Source organism: Scyliorhinus torazame, chromosome 9 (assembly GCF_047496885.1).
Source record: "Scyliorhinus torazame isolate Kashiwa2021f chromosome 9, sScyTor2.1, whole genome shotgun sequence".
Taxonomy (NCBI): domain Eukaryota; kingdom Metazoa; phylum Chordata; class Chondrichthyes; order Carcharhiniformes; family Scyliorhinidae; genus Scyliorhinus; species Scyliorhinus torazame.
This window is the reverse complement of record NC_092715.1, coordinates 23,603,544-23,628,987: the sequence shown is the minus strand read 5'-3', so window position 1 is coordinate 23,628,987 and position 25,444 is coordinate 23,603,544. Positions and strand designations below refer to the sequence as shown.

Sequence of the window (25,444 nt, the reverse complement as noted above, 5' to 3'; positions counted from 1 at the left end):
GGTGGTTAGGGGGGAGCTGATATCAATAAGGGCACATAAAGGGAAGCAGGAGAGTAAGGAACGGGAGCGGTTGCTGCAAGAACTTTTGAGGGTGGACAGACAATATGCGGAAGCACCGGAGGAGGGATTGTACAGGGAAAGGCAAAGGCTGCATGTGGAATTTGACTTGCTGACTACAGGCACTGCAGAGGCACCATGGAGGAAGGCACAGGGTGTACAGTATGAATATGGGGAGAAGGCGAGCAGGTTGCTGGCACACCAATTGAGGAAAAGGGGAGCAGCGAGGGAAATAGGGGGAGTGAGGGACGAGGAAGGAGAGATGGAGCGGGGAGCGGAGAGAGTGAATGAAGTGTTCAAGACATTTTATAAAAAATTATATGAAGCTCAACCCCCGGATGGGAGGGAGAGAATGATGGACTTTTTGGATCGGCTGGAAATTCCCAAGGTGAAAGAGCAGGAAAGGGTGGGACTGGGAGCACAGATCGAGGTAGAAGAAGTGGTGAAAGGAATTAGGAGCATGCAGACGGGAAAGGCCCCGGGACCGGACGGATTCCCAGTCGAATTTTATAGAAAATATTTGGACTTGCTCGCCCCGGTACTGACGAGGACCTTTAATGAGGCAAAGGAAAGGGGACAACTGCCCCCGACTATGTCGGAAGCAACGATATCGCTTCTCTTAAAGAAGGAAAAGGACCCGCTACAATGCGGGTCCTACAGACCAATTTCCCTCCTAAATGTGGATGCCAAGGTCCTGGCCAAGGTAATGGCAATGAGAATAGAGGAATGTGTCCCGGGGGTGGTTCACGAGGACCAAACTGGGTTTGTGAAGGGGAGACAGCTGAACACGAATATACGGAGGCTGTTAGGGGTAATGATGATGGCCCCACCAGAGGGTGAAACAGAGATAGTAGTGGCGATGGATGCCGAGAAAGCATTTGATAGAGTGGAATGGGATTATTTGTGGGAGGTGTTGAGGAGATTTGGTTTTGGAGAGGGGTATGTTAGATGGGTGCAGCTATTGTATAGGGCCCCAGTGGCGAGTGTGGTCACGAATGGACGGGGATCGGCATATTTTCGGCTCCATAGAGGGACAAGGCAGGGATGCCCTCTGTCCCCATTACTGTTTGCACTGGCGATTGAGCCCCTGGCGATAGCGCTGAGGGGTTCCAAGAAGTGGAGGGGAGTACTTAGGGGAGGAAAAGAACACCGGGTATCTTTGTATGCGGACGATTTGCTACTATATGTGGCGGATCCGGCGGAGGGGATGCCAGAAATAATGCGGATACTTGGGGAGTTTGGGGATTTTTCAGGGTATAAATTGAACATGGGGAAGAGTGAGCTGTTTGTGGTGCATCCTGGGGAGCAGAGTAGAGAAATAGAGGACCTACCGTTGAGGAAGGTAACAAGAGACTTTCGTTACCTGGGGATCCAGATAGCTAAGAATTGGGGCACGCTGCACAGGTTAAATTTAACGCGGTTGGTGGAACAGATGGAGGAAGATTTCAAGAGATGGGATATGGTAGCCCTGTCAATGGCAGGGAGGGTGCAGGCGGTTAAGATGGTGGTCCTCCCGAGATTCCTCTTTGTGTTTCAGTGCCTCCCGGTGGTGATCACGAAGGCTTTTTTTAAAAGGATTGAAAAGAGCATCATGGGTTTTGTTTGGGCCGGGAAGACCCCGAGAGTGAGGAAGGGATTCTTACAGCGTAGCAGGGATAGGGGGGGGCTGGCACTACCGAGCCTAAGTGAGTACTATTGGGCCGCTAATATTTCAATGGTGAGTAAGTGGATGGGAGAGGAGGAGGGAGCGGCGTGGAAGAGATTAGAGAGGGCGTCCTGTAGGGGGACTAGCCTGCAGGCTATGGTGACAGCACCATTGCCGTTCTCACCGAGGAATTACACCACAAGCCCGGTGGTGGTAGCTACACTGAAGATTTGGGGACAGTGGAGACGGCATAGGGGAAAGACTGGAGCTTTGGGGGGGTCCCCGATAAGAAACAACCATAGGTTTGCCCCGGGGGGAATGGATGGGGGATATGGAATGTGGCAAAGAGCAGGAATAACGCAACTGAAAGATCTATTTGTGGATGGGAAGTTCGCGAGTCTGGGAGCGCTGACCGAGAAATATGGGTTGCCCCAAGGGAATGCATTCAGGTATATGCAACTGAGGGCTTTTGCGAGGCAACAGGTGAGGGATTTTCCGCAGCTCCCGACACAAGAGGTGCAGGACAGAGTGATCTCAAAGACATGGGTGGGGGATGGTAAGGTGTCAGATATATATAGGGAAATGAGGGACGAAGGGGAGACTATGGTAGATGAACTAAAAGGGAAATGGGAAGAAGAGCTGGGGGAGGAGATCGAGGAGGGGCTGTGGGCAGATGCCCTAAGTAGGGTAAACTCGTCGTCCTCGTGTGCCAGTCTAAGCCTGATTCAGTTTAAGGTATTACACAGGGCGCATATGACTGGAGCGCGGCTCAGTAAATATTTTGGGGTGGAGGATAGGTGTGCGAGGTGCTCGAGAAGCCCAGCGAATCATACCCATATGTTTTGGTCATGCCCGGCACTACGGGGGTTTTGGATGGGGGTGACAAAGGTGCTTTCAAAAGTAGTGGGGGTCCGGGTCGAACCAAGCTGGGGGTTGGCTATATTTGGGGTTGCACAAGAGCCGGGAGTGCAGGAGGCGAGAGAGGCCGATGTTTTGGCCTTTGCGTCCCTAGTAGCCCGGCGCAGGATATTGCTAATGTGGAAGGAAGCCAAACCCCCGGGGGTGGAGACCTGGATAAATGACATGGCGGGGTTTATAAAGCTAGAGCGGATTAAGTTCGTCCTAAGGGGGTCGGCTCAAGGGTTCACCAGGCGGTGGCAACCGTTCGTCGAATACCTTGCGGATAGATAGATGGAAGGGGAAAAAGAAGGCAGCAGCAGCGGCCCAGGATTTGGGGTGGGGGGGGGGGGGGTGGGGGGGGAGGGGGGGGGGGGGGGGTGGGCGGGGGGGGGGTGTAACTTGTGACAAGGCAGTTGCCAATTAGGGCTAGTTTTCATTCTTGTTATTTAATATTTATTCATTTTTTGTTTTTTGTTTATAAAAAAAAATAGGTCATTGTTATTTGTGCTGTTATAATATTGTGTAAAGGATGCACAATGTACTGTGTTGGTTGACCAAAAATTTTCAATAAAATATTTATTAAAAAAAAAAAGTTGAACCTGTGCAGGGCATCCCAGTTCCTGGCCACTTGTATCCCCAAGTACCGAAAGCTCCTCTCCACTATCCTGAGCAGGAGCTCCCTCAGTCTCTCCTCCTGGCCCCTACCGTGGACCACGAACAGCTCACTCTTCCCCACGTTCAACTTCCACCCCTAAAACCTCCCAAAGTCCCCAGGATCCGCATGACCTCCCCCATCCCCTCTAACGGGTCCGCTATATACAACAGCAGGTCATCCGCGTAGAGGGAAACCCGGTGTTCCTCCCCTCCACGCACCAGCCCCCTCCAATCCCTCGAAGTCCTGAGCGCAATGGCCAACGGCTCAATTGCCAGGGCAAACAGCAACGGGGACAGGGGACACCCCTGTCTCGTCCCCCGGTGCAGCCTGAAATATTCCGACCTTAGCCGGTTTGTGGACACACTCGCTGCAGGGGGCTTGACCCACCCTATAAATCCCTCCCCAAATCCAAACCTGCCTAGCTCCTCCCACAGATACTCCCATTCCACCCTGTCAAAGGCCTTCTCCGCGGCCATCGCAGCCACCAGCCCCCCCCCCCCCCCCCCCCCCTCCCCCCCGGTCCGAGGATATCATGATGATATTCAGGAGCCTCCTCACGCTCGTGTTCAGCTGCCTGCACTTAACAAAACATGTCTGTCCTCCCCAATCACTCCCGGGACACAGTCCTCTATTCTGGTGGCCAGAATTTTTGCCAACAGCTTGGCATCCACGTTCAGGAGCGACATCGGCCTGTAGGACCCACACTGAAGCGGATCCTTCTCCTTCTTCAGGATGAGCGAGATCAATGCCTGCGACATTGTCGGAGGGAGGGTCCCTGTCGCCTTTGCCTCATTGAAGGTTCTCATCAGGAGCGGGCTCAGCAGCTCCGAGAACCTCTTATAAAATTCTATGGGGAAGCCATCCGGGCCCGGGGCCTTGCCCGTCTGCATGCCTGCCAGCCCCCTGACTACCTCCTCCAACTCAATCGGGGCCCCCAGTCCCTCCACTCGCTCTGCTTCCACCCTTGGGAACCTCAACCGGTCCATGAACCGCCTCATCCCTTCCCCCTCCCCGGGAGGTTCCGACTCGTATAACTTCCCGTAGAACTCCCTGAAGACTTCATTAACTCTCTCTGGGCTTAGCACCATGTTGCCTTTCCTATCCCGCACTCCCCCAATCTCTCTGGCCGCCTCCCTCCTGCGCAGCTGGTGCGCCAGCATCCTACTCGCCTTCTCCCCATACTCATAAACTGCCCCCTTCGCTTTCCTCAGCTCCGCCTCCGCCTTCCTCGTGGACAGCAAGTCAAACTCCGCCTGTAATTTCCGGCGCTCGTTTAACAGTCCCCCCACTGGGGCCTCCGCGTACCTCCTGTCTACCCTGAGTATCTCTCCCACCAGTCTCTCGCTCTCCGCCCTCTCCTTCTCTCTATGGGACCTAATGGAGATTAACTCTCCCCTAACGACCGCCTTCAGAGCCTCCCAATCCACTGCCACCATCACCTCTCCTGTGTCGTTCGCTCCCACATAATTCTCAATACTCCTCCTTATCCGCCCGCACACCTCTTCGTCTGCCAGCAGCCCCACATCCAGTCGCCAGGGCTGACCCCGTTCCTCCCCCAGTTGCAGGTCCACCCAGTGTGGGGCATGGTCCGAGACCGCAATGGCCGAGTATTCGACCCCCTCCACCCTCGGGATTAACGCCCTACTCAGCACAAAGAAGTTTATTCGCGAATGGACTTTATGAACATGGAGAAAAAGAAAAACTCCTTCGTCCTTGACCGCGTAAACCTCCAGGGGTCCATTCCCCCCATCTGGCCCATGAACTCCCACAAGGCCCTGGCCACCGCCAGCCTCTTTCCCGACCTGGACTTGGGACGGTCCAAGCTCGGATCCAAGAACGTATTAAAGTCCCCTCCCATTATCAGGTGACTTATCTCCAAGTCCGGGATCTTACCCAACACGCTCCTCATGAAGTCCGCATCGTCCTAGTTCGGGGCATGTACATTCACTAACACCACCCGGGCCCCCTGCAGCTTGCCACTCACCATTATATACCTGCCCCCCTTGTCCGCCACGATGCTCCCCGCCTCAAACGCCACTTGTTTACTGACCAAAATGGCCATTCCTCTGGTCTTGGAGTCTAACCCCGCGTGAAACACCTGTCCCACCCACCCTTTCCTCAGCCTCGTCTGGTCCGCGAGCTTTAAGTGCGTCTCTTGCAACATGGCCACGTCCGCCTTCAACCCCTTCAAATGCGAGAACACGTGGGACCACTTGACCGGCCCATTCAGGCCCCTCACGCTCCACGTGATCAGCCTGGTCGGGGGGTTGACCCCCCCACCCCGCCGACTAGCCTTCTCCCTTTTTCGGCCAGCCGCGTGCCCCCGCCTCCATCCTCCAGCTCTCCCCCGGCGCCCCCACCCCCCCCCCCCCCCCCGCCCGACTCTCCATCCATACCCCTCACCTGGCTCCCCTTCAGTCAGCAAAGCAGCACCCCCCCCCCCCCCCAAGCATTTGCTTAGCTCTGGTTTCCCCCCCATTGTGCTTCCGTGAGTCAGCTCACCCATGCTGACCCCGGCCGCTCCCGCCTCTATATACCAACCCTTAACTTGTTGCCTCCCTCGGGCCATCCTACCCCCCATCCCCCCGCAGGGTAGAGGGGCAAGCGCCACCTGGGACCACCCCGTGCGCCGGACAACCCGTCCCGGGCGTTTCCCACCCCCTAGCACCGAACATCTGGAAAACCAAACACCTGGAAAACAAACAACTCAACCACCAACCAAACTAGGGCAGACATGCCCATAAACTTATGCTTTACCTGCCGTCCTCCCCTCGGTCCCTCCCACCCGCACATTTCACCCCCATACAACTGTCCCTTAGTTCAGCTCCAGCTTCTCCTGCCTGATCAACGGCCACGCCTCGTCAGGCGTATCAAAATAGTGGTGCCTGGCCTGGCATGTTACCCACAGTCTCGCCGGGTGCAGGAGCCCAAACTTCACCCCTTGACTGTGGAGGACCGCCTTCGCCCGGTTAAAACCTGCACGCCTCCTCGCCAGCTCAGCTCCCAGGTCCTGGTAAATTCGGATCTCGCCGTTCTCCCACTTACTGCTCTGCTCTTTCTTCGCCCACCGCAGGACTCGCTCCCGGTCTGCCAAGCGCTGAAACCGTATCACCATCGCCCGCGGTGGCTCGTTTACCCTCGGATTTCTGGCGAGAACCCTGTGCGCCCCATCCAGCTCCAAGGGCCGCGGGAAAGCCCCCGCGCCCATCAACGTCCCCAACATTGTGGCCACGTACGTGCTCGCGTCCGCCCCCTCCGCTCCTTCGGGAAGGCCCAGGATTCGCCGATTGTGGCTCCGAGACCTACACTCCAGGTCATCCAGCCTCTCCTTCCATCTCTTATGGAGCGCCTCGTGCTCCTCCACCTTCACCGCCAGGCCCAGGATCTCGTCCTCGTTCTCCGCCGCCTTCCTCCTCACCTCGTTGATCTCCTTCTGCTGCGCCTTCTGGGTCACCACAATTCACTCCATGGAGGCCAGCACCTCCGTTTTCAGCTCCATGAAGCAGTTTTTAAGGAGCTCCTGCTGTTATCAACCCAAAATGTTAAAAGTTTTTCTCTCCACCAAAGCTGCCTGACCTGCTGAGTATTTCCAACACTTTCTTTCTGTTTTGGTAGACTGTAGAACTTGCCACCACAGGGCAGTTGTTGAGGCGAGTAAATAGATGTATTTAAGGGGAAGCTAGATACTCTATGCCTTTCTCTCTCATGTTAGGGAAGGATATAGGATTAGAGAAGGGTGAGACTCATGTGGAACATGAACATCAACTTGGATCTGTTGAGTCAATGGTCTGTTTTTGAACTGTAAATTCCATGTGTGATTATGTTCAACATTACCTCTTGCCCTGATTATCCTGCATTATGGAGTTAGTGCATGGATCAAAGGAACTCGGAAGTTTCTAATTCTACACTCATCCCATATAATTTTGAACACCTCTGTCAAATCTCTCCATAAACCTTTTCTACTCGGAGGAGAATAACCCCGGATTCCCCAGTCTTTCCACGCCACCGAAATCCAGCATCCTTGGTCAGCAGCTTTTTTCACTCGTGCCTAGGTTCCAGAATTTAGCCAGTCCTTTACTCCACACCAATACGCCCTGCAACCAATTCCAGTAAATTTCTACACTTGCTACCCGAGTATCATAAAATCTTTCAGTGCAGAAGACGACCTCATGGCTCACCAAACCCATGCTGGCTGCGTGAAAGAACTATGCAATTTGTCCCACTCTTTCCCCATAGCCCTGCAAAGTTTTCCCTTTAAATTATACATCCAATTCCCTTTTGAAACCATTGAATTTTCTTCCACTCCCCTTTCAGGCAGTGCAATCCAGATCATTATAATTGACTGCATTAAAAACATTTCTCCTCATCTTCCCTCTGCATAAAAAGCTGGTGTTGATGCATTACATCAGTTCGTTGTTGCTGTTATTATATTTTCACATTCTTTCTTTGAAGGTCTGGAATCAAAAATCTAATGGTGACCATGGGCGAAATTCTCCGGAAACAGCGCGATGCCCGCCGACTGGCGCCCAAAACGGCACAAATCAGACGGGCATCGCGCCGCCCCAAAGGTGCGGAATGCTCCGCATTTTGAGGGCCGAGCCGCAACCTTAAGGGGCTAGGTCGGCGCCGGATGAATTTCCGCCCCGCCAGCTGGCAGAAAAGGCCTTTGGTGCCCCGCCAGCTGGCGCGGAAATGACATCTCCGGGCGGCGCATGCGCGGGAGCGTCAGCGGCCGCTGACAGCATTTCCGCGCATGCACAGTGGAGAGAGTCTCTTCCGCCTCCGCCATGGTGGAGACCGTGGCGAAGGCGGAAGGGAAAGAGTGCCCCCACGGCACAGGCCCGCCCGCGGATCGGTGGGCCTCGATCGCGGGCCAGGTCCACCTGGGGGCACCCCCCGGGGCCAGAACGCCCCGCGCCACGCCAGGACCCCGGAGCCCGCCCGCACCGCCTTGTCCCGCCGGTAAGGTAGGTGGTCTAATTCTACGCCGGCGGGACAGGCATTTTAGCGGCGGGACTTCGGCCCATCCGGGCCGGAGAATCGCACAGGGGGGCCCGCCAACCGGCGCGGCGCGATTCCCGCCCCCGCCGAATCTCCGGTGCCGGAGACTTCGGCAACCGGCGGGGGCGGGATTCACGCCAGCCCCCGGTGATTCTCCGACCCGGCGGGGGGTCGGAGAATCTCGCCCCATGAAACCATTGCCAATCGTCATAAAAACTGACCTGGTTCACTAAATGTCCTTCAGGGAAGGAAATCAGCCTATCCTTACCGGGCCTGGCCTACTTGTGACTCCTGACTCAGAGTGATGCGGTTGCCCCGCACTGAAATGGTCCAGCAAGCCACTCCGTTCAAGGGCAATTAGGGATGGGCAACAAATGCCGGCCCAGCCACGATGCCCATAATCCCACAGTGGCTAGAACTGTGGCTTCACAGCTCCGGGGTCCCAGGTTCGATTCCCCGCTTGGGTCACCGTCAGTGCGGAGTCTGCACGTCCTCCCCGTGTCTGCGCGGGTTTCCTGCGGGTGCTCCGGTTTCCTCCCAGAGTCCAAAGACGCGCAGGTTAGGCGGATTGGCCGTGCTAAATTGCCCTGAGTGTCCCAAAAGGTTAGGAGGGGTTATTGGGTTACGGGGTGGAATTGAGGGGCTTAAGTGGGTTGGTGCAATCGCGATGGGCCGAATGGCCTCCTTCCGCGCTGTATGCTGCTTAACAAATTAATAAAACACAGGGCTCCCCGTAAACGAGGTGAGGAAGGAATCTTCAGTCCAGTTGCGCTACAGCAGGGCAACCTTCATTCAGAAGGATACTGATGTTGTGACGTTTCTTGTTTTCTTCCAGCCGCTGCTATAGTCATTCCCTGCCTGTCTGCCCTGGTGTCAGGATACGGTAAGTTGGCATAATACTTGTCTGCTAGGACAGGAAAAACAGCCAGCACTGTTCAGTGCTTTGAACACAGGAATGGAGAAGAGCAGTATTATTACGCATCTCCTTATTTAAATCCATTGCTGATATTGTCAGTAAATGCTGTTACCTGTGTATATTCGTATTTTTCTTGGCAAATGGAATTTTCAGAAGACAGGGCAGTCTGTAGCTATCTTTGTTGCTGAACTGCGCTAGCTTTCCGAACATTGCGAGTTTGGAGCAGTTTTGGGAGACATGCCTTGGGACAGAGTAGTTTGTGGCATTAACGATGATGGCATTCTGCAGGGTTTGCTGAGAGAAGCCACAATTGCCTTTAAGAATGCTCTCGAAATTTCTCAGGGCATGGAAATGGATTCCAACAATGCAAAAGGTATTTGGAAGACCAAGGGCGGCACACAGGCAGGTGCACTGCATCAAGTAGAAAAAACTGCAAGTAAAAAGGTGAAGATAGTGGAATGTTTTAGGTGTGGATGGTCAGACTATGTGAATCATTGGAAGCTTATGGATGCTGTTTGTCGCTAGTGCAACAAGGGGCATTTAGTGAAGAAGTGCTGCGGTGCTTGGAGAAAGTAGAAGGCTAAGCAGGGAACTTCAAATGCAAGCACGGCTCAGTCAACGGGGCATCGCTTGGAAAGATCAGACCAGGCAGAGGAGCATTATTAAGACGTTTAAAATATGAGTGAAGGACGCGCAGGGCCTATTTGTGCTACAGTGGAAAGTTGAAAAGGAGGTGGGCACAGGAGCCTCTACATTGGTAATTGAAGTGTTGGGTACTCTGACACACAGACGAACCAACACGGTTGCGTATGGTACAACGCAGTTTTATTTAATTGAACTATAAACATAGTAAACTCTGGTATTCAGCACATGGTGAGCCTCTGAGTGGCTGGCAGTGAGGTCTGTGCCCTGAGCTCTCTCTTGCTCGAGTGCCCAGGAAGTGTCCTGTTCCCTGCTTTTGTACTGTGTATGCTCTTGTCCGTGATTGGCTGTCGTGTTGTGTGTGTTGATTGGTCCGTTGATCTGTCCATCATTATGTGTATGTGCTGTGATGTTCACATGAATATCATGACAGTAATCAGTGAGGAGACTTTCAGGATGATTTGGGGCTCTAAACAGGCGCTAGCCCTTACTGAGGCAGGAATCAACCTTTGCACGTTCTCCAGTGAGACTGTACCATTGCTTGGAGCGTTAGAGGTAGACATTGTATATGACAGCAAAGGAGCAAGAGCACGGCTCCTGGTCGTAAAAGGGCATGGGCCTAGTCTACTAGGGCATGACTGGTTCAGGAAAATTCAGTTGAACTGGGGTGAGATAAAGCACACAGAATTGACAGAGGATATAATTCAAAAATATCCTGAGGTTTTCAATGATGGACTGGGTCCATTGCGGGGCACAATTGTTCCTCGATCCTCGGGCCACTCCTCGCTTGTTCAAACCAAGAACTGTGCCCTAAGCCAGGAAAGACAAAGTGGAGGAGGGGCTGGAGCTACTACAAAGGCTAGGAATCATTGAGTCTATTCAGTTTTCATGTTTGGCAGCTCCAGTTGTTTCCGTTGTTAAAAGTGATGATGCAGTGCGCATATGTGGGAATTACAAACTTACCATCAATCAGGTTTCCAAGCTGGACACTTACACATTACCAAGGGTAGAAGATCTGTTTTCAACCCTTGCAGGGGGCAAGATATTTCCAAAACTGGCCATGAGCCAAGTCTATCAACAACTCTTGCTGGAGGAAGATTTGAAGCAGTATGTGACCACCAATATACATCAAAGGTTGTTCAAGGCTGAAAAATGGTGTTCACAGTTGGACAAAGAAGGTCCCGCTATCATTTTTGTGGAAAAATAATTCCATCTATGGTTGTTCGTCTGGTAATTGGCATATACTCCAGGACGATGGACAACCTGTTACAAGGCACTTTTTATGTTGCAGTCTAATTAGTTGACATTTGAATTGAGGCGGTGGAGCACCTCAGCAACCTGAATCGAGTATTAAAAAGGTTTTCAGAAGCGGGACTGCGACTGAAGTGTAGCAAATGAATTTTTCCGGCACCCAGCGTGCAGTATCTAGGTCACAGAATCACTGCACAAGGCTCATCTCCTGTGGCAGGGAAGGTTCGAGCAATTAAGGAAGCTCCAGAGTCCAGGAATGTGGCTGAGCTCAGGTCATTTGTAGGTTTGCTAAACTATTATGGAAAGTTTTTGCCAGACTTGTCTACAATGTTGGTTCCACTGTGCCTAGTTCTGCACAAAGAAACAAAATGGAAGTGGGAGTCCGCATAGAAGAAGGCTTTCAAAGTTGTGGAAGCGCTGCTGTAGTCAAAATCTGCTGGTCCATTTTGATCCAGACAGGGACCTTATTCTGTCTTGCGACAGTTCGCTCTATGGTGTGGGGGTGGTACTTTCTCATGTAATGGAGGATGGGTCTGATGAACACTGATAAAGGCTGAGAAAGGGTATTCAGAGCTGGATAAAGAAGGTCTAGCTATTGTTTTGCGGTAAAACGATTTCATCATACCTCTATAAAATCCACTGCAATTCGCATCCGCCGCAACCGGTCCACAGCAGACGCCATTTCCCTGGCCCTACACTGATCCCTAGAGCAACTCGACAACAAGGACTCCTACATCAGGCTCCTATTTATTGACTAAAGCTCCGCCTTTAACACCATAATCCCAGCCAAGCTCATATCGAAGCTCCAAAACCTAGGACCTGGCTCCTCACTCTGCAACTGGATCCTCGACTTTCTGACCCACAGACCACAATCAGTAAGAATAAACAACACCACCTCCACAATAGTCCTCAATACCGGGGGCCCACAAGGCTGTGTACCTAGCCCTCTACTCCCTGTGTACACACGACTGCGTGGCAAAATTTGGTTCCAACTCCTTCTACAAGTGTGCTGACGATACGACCATAGTTGGCTGGATCTCAATAACGACGAGTCCGAATACAGGCGGGAGATAGAGAACCTAGTGGAGTGGTGCAGCGACAACAATATCTCCCTCAATGCCAGCAAAACTAAAGAGCTGGTAATTGACTTCAGGAAGCAAAGTACTGTACACACCCCTGTCAGCATCAACGGGGCCAAGGTGGAGATGGTTAGCAGTTTCAAATTCCTAGGGGTACACATCACCAAAAATCTCTCCTGGTCTACCCACGTCGACGCTAGCACCAAGAAAGCACAACAGCGCCTATACTTAGGAAATTAAGGAAATTTGGCATGTCCACATTAACCCTTACCAACTTTTACAGATGCACCATAGAAAGCATCCTATCGGGCTACATCACAGCCTGGCATGGCAACTGTTCGGCCCAGGACCGCAAGAAACTTCAGAGAGCCGTGAACTCAGCCCAGTCCATCACACAAACCTGCCTCCCATCCATTGACTCCATCTACACCTCCCGCTGCCTGGGGAAAGCGGGCAGTATAATCAAAGATCCCTCCCACCCGACTTACTCTTCCAACTTCTCCCATCGGGCAGGAGATACAGAAGTCTGACAACACGCACGAACAGACTCAAAAACAGCTTCTTCCCCGCTATTGCCAGACTCCTATACGACCCTCTTATGGACTGACCCCATTAACACTACATTTGATGCTTCACCCGATGCCGGTGCTTACATAGTTACATTGTGTACCTTGTGTTGCCCTATTATGTATTTTCTTTTATTTCCTTTTCTTTTCATGTACTTAATGATATATTGAGCTGCTCGCAGAAAAATACTTTTCACTGTACCTCGGTTACACGTGACAATAAACAAAATCCAAACCAATCCCCCCCAAAAAATCGTTCACCCTATGTACCGACCACGAGCCGTTGATGACTCTCTTTCTGTGAATCAAAATGTATTCCTCCCATGGCCTCAGCAAGAACGCAGGGCTGAGTGCTTACATTTGTCAGCGTATCAGTCAGCATCGTGTACAGGGCAGGGAAGGACAAAGCTAACCTGGACTCCCTTTACCGGATTTGCCACACCAGGTACAGTGTCCTCGCAAGATGATTTACTTACTAGAGAGACTTGCACAATCTCCAGTGAGTGATGAACAAATTAAGCAGTGGGTGTACAGAGTTCCCATTCTGTCACAAGTTAAAATAATTCTGATACAAGGATGGCCATCTATCATAGATGGTGGTGTTGAAGCCTTATGTGAGGTACAAAGACCAGTTAAGTGTAGAGGATGGTTGCATACTGTGGGGATCGAGAGTGGTTGCTCCACACCCTTGTCGTCTGCAAGTAATGGTGTCTCTTCAAAGAGTCTAGCCAGGTTGTATGTTTGGTGGCCTAAAATGGACCAGGATTTGGGGAACAAAGTAAAATCCTGTTCTGCATGTCAATCTAACCAAAAGATGGTACCACTAGCACCATCTTCTTACTGGGGCGAAGGCAGGAGATTGGGGATGAGGAAAACATCAGCCATGATTGAATGGCGGACCAGACTCGATGGGCCGAGTGGCCTAATTCTGCTCCTACGTCTTATGGTCTTATTACATCCTTGGGAGTGGCCTGATTGGCCTTGGTCGAGAATTCATGTGGATTTTGCAGGTCCTTTCATGGGTCACATATTTATAGTCATCGTGGATGCACATTCGAAATTAGAGTCCATTATTAAAGATGAGTTCGCAGAGTACTTGGAAGAGCATGATAAAATACGTGCCTCAAATGACTACCGACCAGTGGCCCTGACTTCAGTTGTAATGAAGTGCTTCAAGAGGTTGATCATGAAGCGCATCACCTCCATACTCCCAGAATGCCTTGATCCACTGCAGTTCGCATACCGCTGCAACCAGTCCACATCAGACACCATTTCCCTGGCCCTACACTAATCTCTAGAGCATCTCGAAAACAAGGACTCCTACATTAGACTCCTGTTTATTGACTACAGCTCCGCCTTCAACACCATAATCCCAGCCAAGCTCATATCGAAGCTCCAAAACCTAGGACTTGGCTCCCCACTCTGCAACTGGATCCTCGACTTTCTGACCCACAGACCACAATCAGTAAGAATAAACAACAACACCTCCACAATAGTCCTCAATACCGGGGGCCCGCAAGGCTGTGTACCTAGCCCTCTACTCCCTGTGTACACACGACTGCGTGGCAAAATTTGGTTCCAACTCCATCTACAAGTTTGCTGACGATACGACCATAGTGGGCCGGATCTCGAATAACGACGAGTCCGAATACAGGAGGGAGATAGAGAACCTAGTGGAGTGGTGTAGCAACAACAATCTCTCCCTCAATGCCAGCAAAAATAAAGAGCTGGTCATTGACTTCAGGAAGCAAAGTACTGTACACACCCCTGTCTGCATCAACGGGGCCGAGGTGGAGATGGTTAGCAGTTTCAAATTCCTAGGGGTACACATCACCAAAAATCTCTCCTGGTCTACCCACGTCGACGCTACCACCAAGAAAGCACAACAGCGCCTATACTTTCTTAGGAAATTAAGGAAATTTGGCATGCCCACATTAACTCTTACCACCCTTTACAGAAAGCATCCTATCGGGCTACATCACAGCCTGGCATGGCAACTGCTCGGCCCAGGACCGCAAGAAACTTCAGAGAGCCGTGAACTCAGCCCAGTCCATCACACAAACCTGCCTCCCATCCATTGACTCCATCTACACCTCCCGCTGCCTGGGGAAAGTGGGCAGTATAATCAAAGATCCCTCCCACCTGGCTTACTCACTCTTCCAACTTCTTCCATCGGGCAGGAGATACAGAAGTCTGAGAACACGCACGAACAGACTCAAAAACAGCTTCTTCCCCACTGTCACCAGACTCCTAAATGACCCTCTTATGGACTGACCTCATTAACACTACACCCTGTATGCTTCATCTGATGCTAGTGCTTATGTAGTTACATTGTATATGTTGTGTTGCCCTATTATGTATTTTTTTAAATTCCCTTTTCTTCTCATGTACTTAATGATCTGTTGAGCTGCTCGCAGAAAAATACTTTTCACTGTACCTCGGTACACGTGACAATAAACAAATCCAATCCAATCCAATCCAATAGGACTGAGTCAGCACGGCTTCATCAAGGGGAGGTCATGTCTGACATCTGAAAATGAAAATTGCTTATTGTCACAAGTCGGCTTCAAATGAAGTTACTGTGAAAAGCCTCTAGTCGCCACATTCCGGCGCCTGTTCAGGGAGTACTGTGAGGAGGTAACAAGGAAATTAGACAAAGGAGAACCAGTGGATGTGATTTATTTAGATTTCCAGAAGGCCTTTGACAAGGTGCCATATAGGAGACTTGTAAATAATTTAAGAGCCCATGGTGTTAAGGGTAAGATCCTGGCATGGGTAGAGGATTGGCTGGCTGGCAGAAGGCAGAGAGTGGGGATAAAGGGGTCTTTTTTCAGGATGGCAGCCGGTGACTAGTAGTGTGCCTCAGGGGTCGGTGCTGGGACCACAACTTTTCACAATATACATTAATGATCTGGAAGAAGGAACTGAAGGCAGCTAAGTTTGCAGATGATACAAAGATATGTAGAGGGACAGGTAGTATTGAGGAAGCAGGGGGGGCTGCAGAAGGACTCGGACAGGCTAAGAGAATGGGCAAAGAAGTAGCAGATGGAATAGAATGTGGAAAAGTGCAAGTTGTGCACTTTGGAAGGAAGAATAGAGGCTTCGACTATTTTCTAAATGGGGAAATGCTTAGGAAATCAGAAGCACAAAGGGACTTGGGATCCTTGTTCAAGATTCTCTTCAGGTTAACGTGCAGGTTCAATCGGCAGTTAGGAAAGCAAATGCAATGTTGGAGAAGGAGGGGGTGACTTACTGTTTAGAGGATAATTATGTGTTATTTCATGGTTACAAATGAAAGAAAAACATTTCCCCAAAAAAAGAAGTATCTGATTCCTCCTTGAAATTGTTCACACTACCCACCTACTTTTATCACTCAAGGGCTTTCAATTCTATTACCTTGTGTGTGACCCAGTTAAATCCAAGCTGTTTGTTCGGAGTTCACGTCTGTCCCCTGAAACTCCTTGCCTCACAGCAGTGTGGGTGTAGCTAACCCACATGGACTGCAGCAGTGCAAGGCAGCAGCTCACCAGCAAAGGGAAATTAGAGATGGGGCAACAAATGCTGGCCCACCCAGCAAGGCCCACACCCCAAGAACGAATAACGAAAAAAAAAAAAGTTATAGACATTTACATTGTTACTTGTGCTCTATTTTCTGTATTGCATAGAAATGGCAAATTTCCTTCCTCTAGGGCCAGTATTGAACCAGATATGTTTTCAACGACTATCATTAGTTTCCTAGGCTGGGATTTTCTGCCCCCCACCCGCCGGTGGTTTTCTGGCAGAAGATCACCATTGGCTAACGGGTTACCCGCTGGCGTGGTCGGCAAACAACGCAAAACGCTGTTGACACTGGCGGGACTGGAAGATCCTGCATCTAATAATAATCTTTATTAGTGTCACAAGTAGGCTTACATTAACATTGCAATGAAATTACTGTGAAAAGCCCCTAGTCGCCACACTCCGGCGCCTGTTTGGGTACACAGAGGGAGAATTCAGAATGTCCAATTCACCTAACAAGCTGGTCTTTCGGGACTTGTGGGAGGAAGCCGGGACACCCGGAGGAAACCCACGCAGACACGGAGAGAATGTACAGATTCCGCACAGACAGTGACCCAAGCTGGGAATCAAACCAGGGTCCCTGGCGTTGTGAAGCAACAGTGCTAACCACTGTGCTACCGTGCCACCTCAGCCAATGGTGAGTTGCCTCCACTGCCTGAAAATGCACCGCGCAGTGGGGGTGGGGGGGGGGGGGTGGGGGGGGGGGTATCCTGGCCCTAGTCACTATTACTGATACCAGCTTTTTATTCCCGATTTATTTAATAATTTAAATGTTTCCAATTTCCAGTGGAGGGATTTGAACTCGTGTCTCTAGATCATTAACACAGACGCTGGATTAGTCGTCCAATAACACAACAACATTGAGATTATGTTTAGGCTGTGTCCTAACACCACATATCTACCGTTGCCCCATATCCCTCAATACCTCGAGTTTACAACAAATATTTAATAATTTCACTTAAGAGCCACCATCTCCCTCCTGCGTAAATGTCCCCCTTTTTTGTTTTGCAACTCTCCTCAAATTTCAGGGAAAAGGCTCTCTCAATCAGCTGAAGTAACTTTTAGGTGCAAGATAATTGCAGCCCCATCCCAATAACACGAGGCTATTTTCTGTGGCTAGAGCCTCTACAACTACGGGTCATAGTTTCAGTAGAAGGGGCTGGCCATATAGGACTAAGGGAAGGAAACATTTCTTCACTCAATGGATTGAGAATCTTTGAAATTCTATAGATGCTTTGCTGTTGAGTAGTTTCCAGACTGAGACTGATACATTTTTGGATGTTAAGGATATGAGGATGGAAAGTAGAGTTGCTGGACAGCCATGATCTTACTGAATGGCGGAGTAGGCTTGAGGAATCAGACCTATCCCTGTTCTTATTCATAATCTTAAAACCGCCTGGTTCAAGAGGCACCACTTGTAGGGAATTTTTGAATAGTGGGAGGACTTTGAGAAAATTAATTGAGGATGAGAAAAATGCAATAAAACAAGGCATTTGTTTTTAAATTAGGTGCAGCTAATCAAAAAGGAACCGTGATGGGAATTCTTCGCAGTTTGGGGGCTTTGGCCCGAGCTTTGGGACCAATCGTGGCAGCTACCGGTGAGAAATTTCCTGCCAATTATTTTCAGCAGATGTTTCATTAATACATTACCTGTTGGAGTTTTGGTTCCAGATTTATTTGAACACAAAACAACTTTTTAGTAAGAAAGCACCTTTACTTTAAAAAAAAAATTTAGAGTACCCAATTATTTTTTCCAATTAAGGGGCAATTTAACGCAGCCAATGCACCTATCCTGCACATCTTTGGGTTGTGGGGGTGAAACCCACGCAGACAGGAGGAGAATGTGCAAACTCCTCACTGACAGTGACCAGGGCCGGGATTCGAACCCGAGTCCTCAGCGCCGTGAGGCAGCAATGCTCACCACTGTGCTGCCCTAGAAAGCACCTTTACTGTAGTAAAATGTTCCAACGTGCTTCACACCGAGCCCATAAAAGATACTTAGGACAGATGGTTAACCATTTTGTCAAAGAGGTAGGCTTTCCTTATCGACTAAATGGAGGAAGGGGAGGTCGGGAATTCCAGAGCTTAGGGCCAAAACAGCTGAAAGCACAATTGGGGAAACAAACCGTTGAATCCGCGGCAGGCAGAACGTATAGACAGAAATAGAAATTCCAGAACAAGATTTATTTCGCGATACTTACCATACTCCTCTCCTCCCCTCAGGGTCTCCTTCCCCGACCTGCAACTAGGCCGGGGTTTTTATACAAATGGGGCTCTCCTTGTAAAGGGGAAACCCTGCCCCCTGAAAGAGAAGGTCTGCCGGTCTTAAAATTGAAGTTCATATTCCGTGGAAGTCCCAGGAAATCGTATAGTCCTGATCCTTGGTCCTCCTTTGGGGTTATAACTCTCTCTCTCTCGCTCTTCCCCCCCCCCACCCAAAAAAAAAGTTTGGAGCAACATCCATATCCATGGGTAAGGGCGGCAAGACTTTTGAGCGTTTTGCCTGTAGATGGCATGCAGGTGCCGTCCTTGTGGCATCAGGAGGCATATATTGGACCGGGGAGTGGTGTTTATGTGACGAGCGTTTGGGTGGTGCCAATGTCGGCATGGCCACAGGAGCCAGCACGGGCACCTCCAGCAGTGGCAGAATGTCCATCTCAGTTTCCGAGTCGAAGCTAGGTGATTTTTCATCCGGCATCTTGGGTGTCCTCAAAAATCCCTAGCAGGACAGCGGGCGGGTAGATCCTCACGGGTCTCTTGTCTCTCTGGTTTCTGCAGCCTGTAGCGGCCCACGCTGGCTGGTGGTCATATTCCTGTTGCTACTGGTCGGTGGAGACTGTCCAGCAGCGTCTCCGGCTGCAATTACAGCGGTCAGTGTTCCTCCGGTAGGTATCCTGTTGTCGGGTGCCAACCTCCTCAGGTCTAGCCGAGTGTGATAGGTGCTTGTGACTGCGTGCCAGAGCACTGTCAGTCCCTGGACCCCTTATTCGGCACTTTCTTTGTAGATAGCTATCGCCACAGCATGTTGCAGATCCATGTGGGCCTCAAAGCTAGTAATTTCTGTTGCATGGCTGCACCGTGGAATCCATACACCAACAGGTACCCGAGTGTCTCATTCAGTGTCACACCTAATTCGCAAGTCTCAACCAGTTTTCGGAGACCGGCCAGGAAGTCCCTCACCAACTCGGTTTGGGCCTGAGCAGCCGTGTGGAACTGGAAACGGCGTATGATGAAAGGTGATTTCGGGTCAAAATGCTCCCCTTCCAGGTTCACCAGGGCGGGAATCTGGGAAATCCGGGTGGGTCAAACTCTATCACGCTGTAGGTGGGCCCTCCGCAAGCCGTCAGTAATATAACAGTTCAACGCTTCACCAGATATCATTTGTTCATGCGTCCAACATATTGCCCCCAATCATCTGTACTTGCATCAAAAGGTTCCAGCTTTCCTATGTGTAGCATTTTGGTGGTTAGTAGTGGGGCCTGCCAAAGCCTAGACGAGGTGGGCCGGGCGTGTAGCAACTCCATTGAATCTCGTTGCCAGTGTTGAATCCGCAGTAGGCAGAACTCAGATGAAAGTAGAAATTACAGAACAAGGTTTATTTCAATACACTTTCAATACTCCCCTAAGGGTCTCCTTTCCTGACCTGCAGCTAGGCCGGGGTTTTCATACAACTGGGGCCCTCCTTGTAAAGGAGAAGGCCTGCCTGTCTCAGTGAGGAAGTACATATTCTGGGAAGGTCACAGTGAATCATATGGACCTGATCCCAGGACCTCCATTGGGGTTATAACACAAATAAAATCGTGAATGCTCAAGAGACCATATACATAAGAACTAGGAACAGGAGTAGGCCATCTGGCCCCTCGAGCCTGCTCCGCCATTCAATGAGATCATGGCTGATCTTTGTGGACTCAGCTCCACTCTCCGGCCCGTACACCATATCCCCGAATCCCTTTATTCTTTAGAAAGGTATCTATCTTTTTCTTAAAAACGTTTAAAGAAGGAGCCTCAACTGCTTCACTGGGCAAGGAATTCCAGAGATTCACAACCCTTTGGGTGAAGATGATCCTCCTAAACTCGGTCCTAAATCTACTTCCCCTTATTTTGAGGCTATGCCCCCTAGTTCTGCTTTCCCCGACCAGTGGACACAACCTGCCCGCATCTATCCTATCTATTCCCTTCATAATTTTATATGTTTCAATAAGATCCCCCCACATCCTTCTAAACTCCAATGAGTACAGTCCCAGTCTACTCAACCTCTCGTCATAATCTAATCCCCTCAACTCTGGGATCAACCTAGTGAATCTCCTCTGAACTCCCTCCAGTGCCAATATGTCCTTTCTCAGGTAAGGAGACCAAAACTGAACACAATACTCCAGATGTGGCCTCACCAACACCGTATACAATTGCAGCATAACCTCCCTAGTCTTGAACTCCATCCCTCTCGCAATGAAAGACAAAACTCGATTAGCCTTCTTAATCACCTGTTGCACCTGCACACCAACTTTTTGCGACTCGTGCACCAGCACACCCAGGTTCCTCTGCACAGCAGCATGTTTTAACATCTTACCGTTTAAATAATAATCCATTCTGCTGTTATTCCTCCCAAAATGGATAGCCTCACACTTGGCAACATTGAAATCCTTCTGCAGACTTCCGGTATCCTCTGCCCTTTTTGCTTTACCACTCATCTTAGTGTTGTCTGCAAACTTTGACACGCTGCACTTGGTCCCCAACTCCAAATCGTCTATGTAAATTGTGAACAACTGCGGGCCCAACACTGATCCTTGAGGGACCCCACTAGTTACAGGTTGCCAACCAGAGAAACACCCATTTATCCCCACTCTCTGCTTTCTGTTAGTTAACCAATCCTCTACCCATGCTACCACTTTACCCTCAATGCCATGCATCTTTAGTTTATGCAGCAACCTTTTGTGTGGCACCTTGTCAAAAGCTTTCTGGAAATCCAGATATACCACATCCATTGGCTCCCCGTTATCTACTGCACTGGTAACGTCCTCAAAAAATTCTACCAAATTAGTCAGACACGACCTACCCTTTATGAACCAATGGGACAATTTCCCTCCAGGTGCCCCGCTATTTCCTCCTTAATGATAGATTCCAGCATTTCCCCTACAACCGAAGTTAAGCTTACCGGCCTATAATTACCCGCTTTCTGCCAACCTCCTTTTTTAAACAGTGGTGTCACGTTTGCTAATTTCCAATCCTCTGGGACCACTCCAGAGTCTAGTGAATTTTGATAAATTATCACTAGTGCGTTTACAATTTCCCTAGCCATCTCTTTTAACACTCTGGGATGCATACCATCAGGGCCAGGAGACTTGTCTACCTTTAGCCCCATTAGCTTGCCCAATACTGCCTCCTTAGTGATTACAATCATCTCAAGGTCCTCACCTATCATATCTTTATTTCCATCAGTCACTGGCATGTTCTTTGTGTCTTCCACTGTGAAGACTGACCCAGAAAACCTGTTCAGCTCCTCAGCCATTTCACCGTCTCCTATTATTAAATCTCCCTTCTCATCTTCCAAAGGACCAATATTTACCTTAGCCACTCTTTTTTGTCTCATATATTTGTAGAAGCTTTTACTATCTGCTTTTATGTTCTGAGCAAGTTTACTTTCATAGTCTACCTTACTCTTCTTTATAGCTTTTTTAGTAGCTTTCTGTTGTCCCCTAAAGACTTCCCAGTCCTCTAGTCTCCCACTAATTTTTGCCACTTTGTATGTTTTTTCCTTCAATTTGATACTCTCCCTCACCTCCTTAGATATCCACGGTCGATTTTTCCCTTTCTACTGTCTTTCTTTTTTGTCGGTATGAACCTTTCCTGAACACTGTGAAAGATCGCTCGGAAGGTTCTCCACTGTTCCTCAACTGCTTCACCATGAAGTCTTTGCTCCCAGTCTACCTTAGCTAGTTCTTCTCTCATCCCATTGTAATCGCCTTTGTTTAAGCACAAAACACTAGTGTTTGATTTTACCTTGTCATCCTCCAACTGTATTTTAAATTCCACCATATTGTGGTCGCTCCTTCCAAGAGGATCCCGAACTAGGAGATCATTAATCAATCCTGCCTCATTACACAGGACCAGATCTAGGACCGCTTGTTCCCTTGTAGGTTCCATTACATACTGTTGCAGGAAATTATCCCGGACACATTCTATAAACTCCTCCTCAAGGCTGCCTTTACCAACCTGGTTAAACCAATCGACATGCAGATTAAAATCTCCCATGATAACCGCTGTACCATTTCTACAGGCATCCGTTATTTCTTTGCTTATTGCCTGCCCTACCATCCTGTTACAATTTGGTGGCCTATAGACTACTCCTGTCAGTGACTTTTTCGCCTTACTATTCCTGATTTCCACCCAAATTGATTCAACCGTGTCCTCCATAGCACCAATATCATCCCTTACTATTGCCTGGATGCCATCCTTAAACAACAAAGCTACACCACCGCCCTTAGCGTCCATTCTATCCTTTCGTATAGTCTGATACCCTTGGATATTTAACTCCCAGTCATGACCATCTTTTAACCATGTTTCAGTAATGGCCACTAAATCATAGTCATTCACGATGATTTGCGCCATCAACTCATTCACCTTATTCCGTATACTACGAGCATTCAGGTAAAGTACACTTATGCTGTTTTTTATGTCTTTGTTATGAATCCTAACACCTTGATCAGTAACGTTTCGCAAATTATTTTTCCTCTTGCCCTTTCTCCTAATTTTCCTAGTCTTTGAACCCATATCTCTACATAATAACCTGTCGCGTAACCTGCTGCCTTGCTCTCCATTAACCATTATACTGTCCATAGCTTTACCCTTCCCTTCCCCCCAACTTGCTAGTTTAAAGTCCTTGTGACCAACCTATTTATCCTATTCGCTAGAACACTGGTCCCAGAATGGTTCAGGTGAAGACTGTCCCAACGGTACAGGTCCCTCCTACCCCAGTACTGATGCCAATTCCCCATGAAATGGAATCCCTCTTTCCCGCACCACTCCTTTAGCCACGTGTTAACTTCCCTAATTTTCTCAACCCTATGCCAATTGGCACGTGGCTCGGGTAGTAATCCAGAGATTATAACCCTGGAGGACCTGTTCTTTAATTTAGTCCCTAGTGTTTGATAATCCCCAAACAGGTCCTCTTTCCTAGTCTTACCTATGTTGTTAGTCCCAACGTGGACCACAACAACTGGATCCTCCCCCTCCCTCTCCAAAATCCTTTCAAGCCGATCAGAGATGTCCCTCACCCTGGCACCGGGCAGAGAACGTACCATGCGGGACTCACGATCTGGCTTACAAAGGATGCCATCAATCCCCCTAATTATAGAACCCCCTACAACTACCACTTGTTTTTTTGCTCCCCCCTCTTGAATGGCTTCCTGTACCACGGGACAGTGGTCAGTCAGCGCATCCTCCCTACAGCCCTCTTCCTCATCCACACAGGGAGCAAGTACCTCATACCTGTTGGACAAGGTCAAGGGCTGAGGCTCCTCAACTCAGGATCCCCTTACCTGCCTCCCTTGCAGTCACACCACTCTGTCCCTGACCACTGACCGAATTAACAGTACTTATTCTACCGGGTGTGACTGCCTCCTGAAACAAAGCGTCCAGGTAATTTTCCCCCTCCCTGATGTGCCGCAGTATGTGCAGCTCGGTCTCCAGCTCATCAATTCGGAGCCGAAGTTCCTCGAGCAGCCAACACTTGCTGCAGATGTGGTCACTGACGGTCTCAATGGGATCCACCAGTTCCATCATCATACAGCAACAGCACATCACCTGTCCAGCCATATTCAACTAGTTAATTAATTTAAATAATTTTTATTAAAAATTTTTAAAAAATAGAACCTCAAGGATAAACCCGAATACCAACAAAAACACAGCCCTCTCTCGCCACTCACCCGAACTCAGTCACTCCCTAAACTCAGATGCACTCTGTTCCAATCAGCACTCTGTGACTAAAGGCACTCCTGCCACACCTTTTGTACCCTGCCTGATTTCCAATGAGCCAATAGGCCCGCTCCAGGAACTGAAGTATCTTTTAAATATGCACTCACCTGTCCCAGCAACCCTGCAGCCTGTAGCCTGCTCCAGGAACTGAAGTCTCTTTTAAATATGCACTCACCTCTCTCAGCAACACTGCAGCCTGTGGCCTGCTCCAGGAACTGAAGTCTCTTTTAAATATGCACTCACCTCTCCCAGCAACCCTGCAGCCTGTAGCCTGCTCCAGGAACTGAAGTCTCTTTTAAATATGCACTCACCTCTCCCAGCAACCCTGCAGCCTGTGGCCTGCTCCAGGAACTGAAGTCTCTTTTAAATATGCACTCACCTCTCCCAGCAACCCTGCAAATAATTAACATATTTGACCTCTTATAATAGGCTAATAGTTACCAAAGTTTAGGGATAGTTTTATAAGCACCATGTGTTTCATTATTTATTTGAATGATTTACTTAAGTTAAAGTAAAATATTGTGATAGAAACCGGAAAACAATCACAATGTGTTGTCTTATTGACTAAAGGGCTTTTAATTTCAATTTTCAGTAGTCCTCAATATTATACAAACTGCACAAGTGAAAAATCAAGTACACACTGGACTCCCTTGATCTTCCAACCCTAGTAAATCCAAAGGGAAGTCAGAAAGCTTGCCACAGCACTTGCATTTATTTATTTATTTAATAAATCTAGAGTACCCAATTCATTTTTTCCAATTAAGGGGCAATTTAACGTTGCCAATCCCACCTAGCCTGCACATCTTTTGGGTTGGGGGGCGAAACCCACGCAAACACGGAATGTGCAAACTCCACACGGACAGTGACCCAGAGCCGGGATCGAACCTGTGACCTTGGCGCCGTGAGGCAGCAGGGCTAACCCATTGCGCCACTGTGCTGCCTCTGCACTTGCATTTATATAGCACCTTTAACTTAGTAAAATGTCCCCAGACACATTAGAGGAACTTATCAAACGTAACTCATTGGTTTAGCACACTGGGCTAAATCGCTGGCTTTTAAAGCAGACCAAAGCAGGCCAGCAGCACGGTTCAATTCCTGTACCCGCCTCCCCGAACAGGCGCCGGAATGTGGCGACTAGGGGCTTTTCACAGTAACTTCATTTGGAAGCCTGCTTGTGACAATAAGCGATTTTCATTTTTCATT

At 49.4% G+C, this 25,444-nt stretch overlaps 1 protein-coding gene across 4 annotated transcripts in view; it reads left to right on the top strand.

Moving 5' to 3' along the window:
- The window catches only part of mfsd10 (major facilitator superfamily domain containing 10), a 124,390-nt gene that overhangs the window by 70,126 nt on the left and 28,820 nt on the right, over positions 1 to 25,444 (top strand). For all 4 annotated transcript variants that reach the window (XM_072515698.1, XM_072515697.1, XM_072515695.1 and 1 more), the window contains exons 11-12: positions 9,094 to 9,141; positions 17,779 to 17,868. In XM_072515698.1, the coding sequence (XP_072371799.1) occupies positions 9,094 to 9,141; positions 17,779 to 17,868 (138 nt within the window). The remainder of the gene's footprint in view (positions 1 to 9,093; positions 9,142 to 17,778; positions 17,869 to 25,444) is intronic.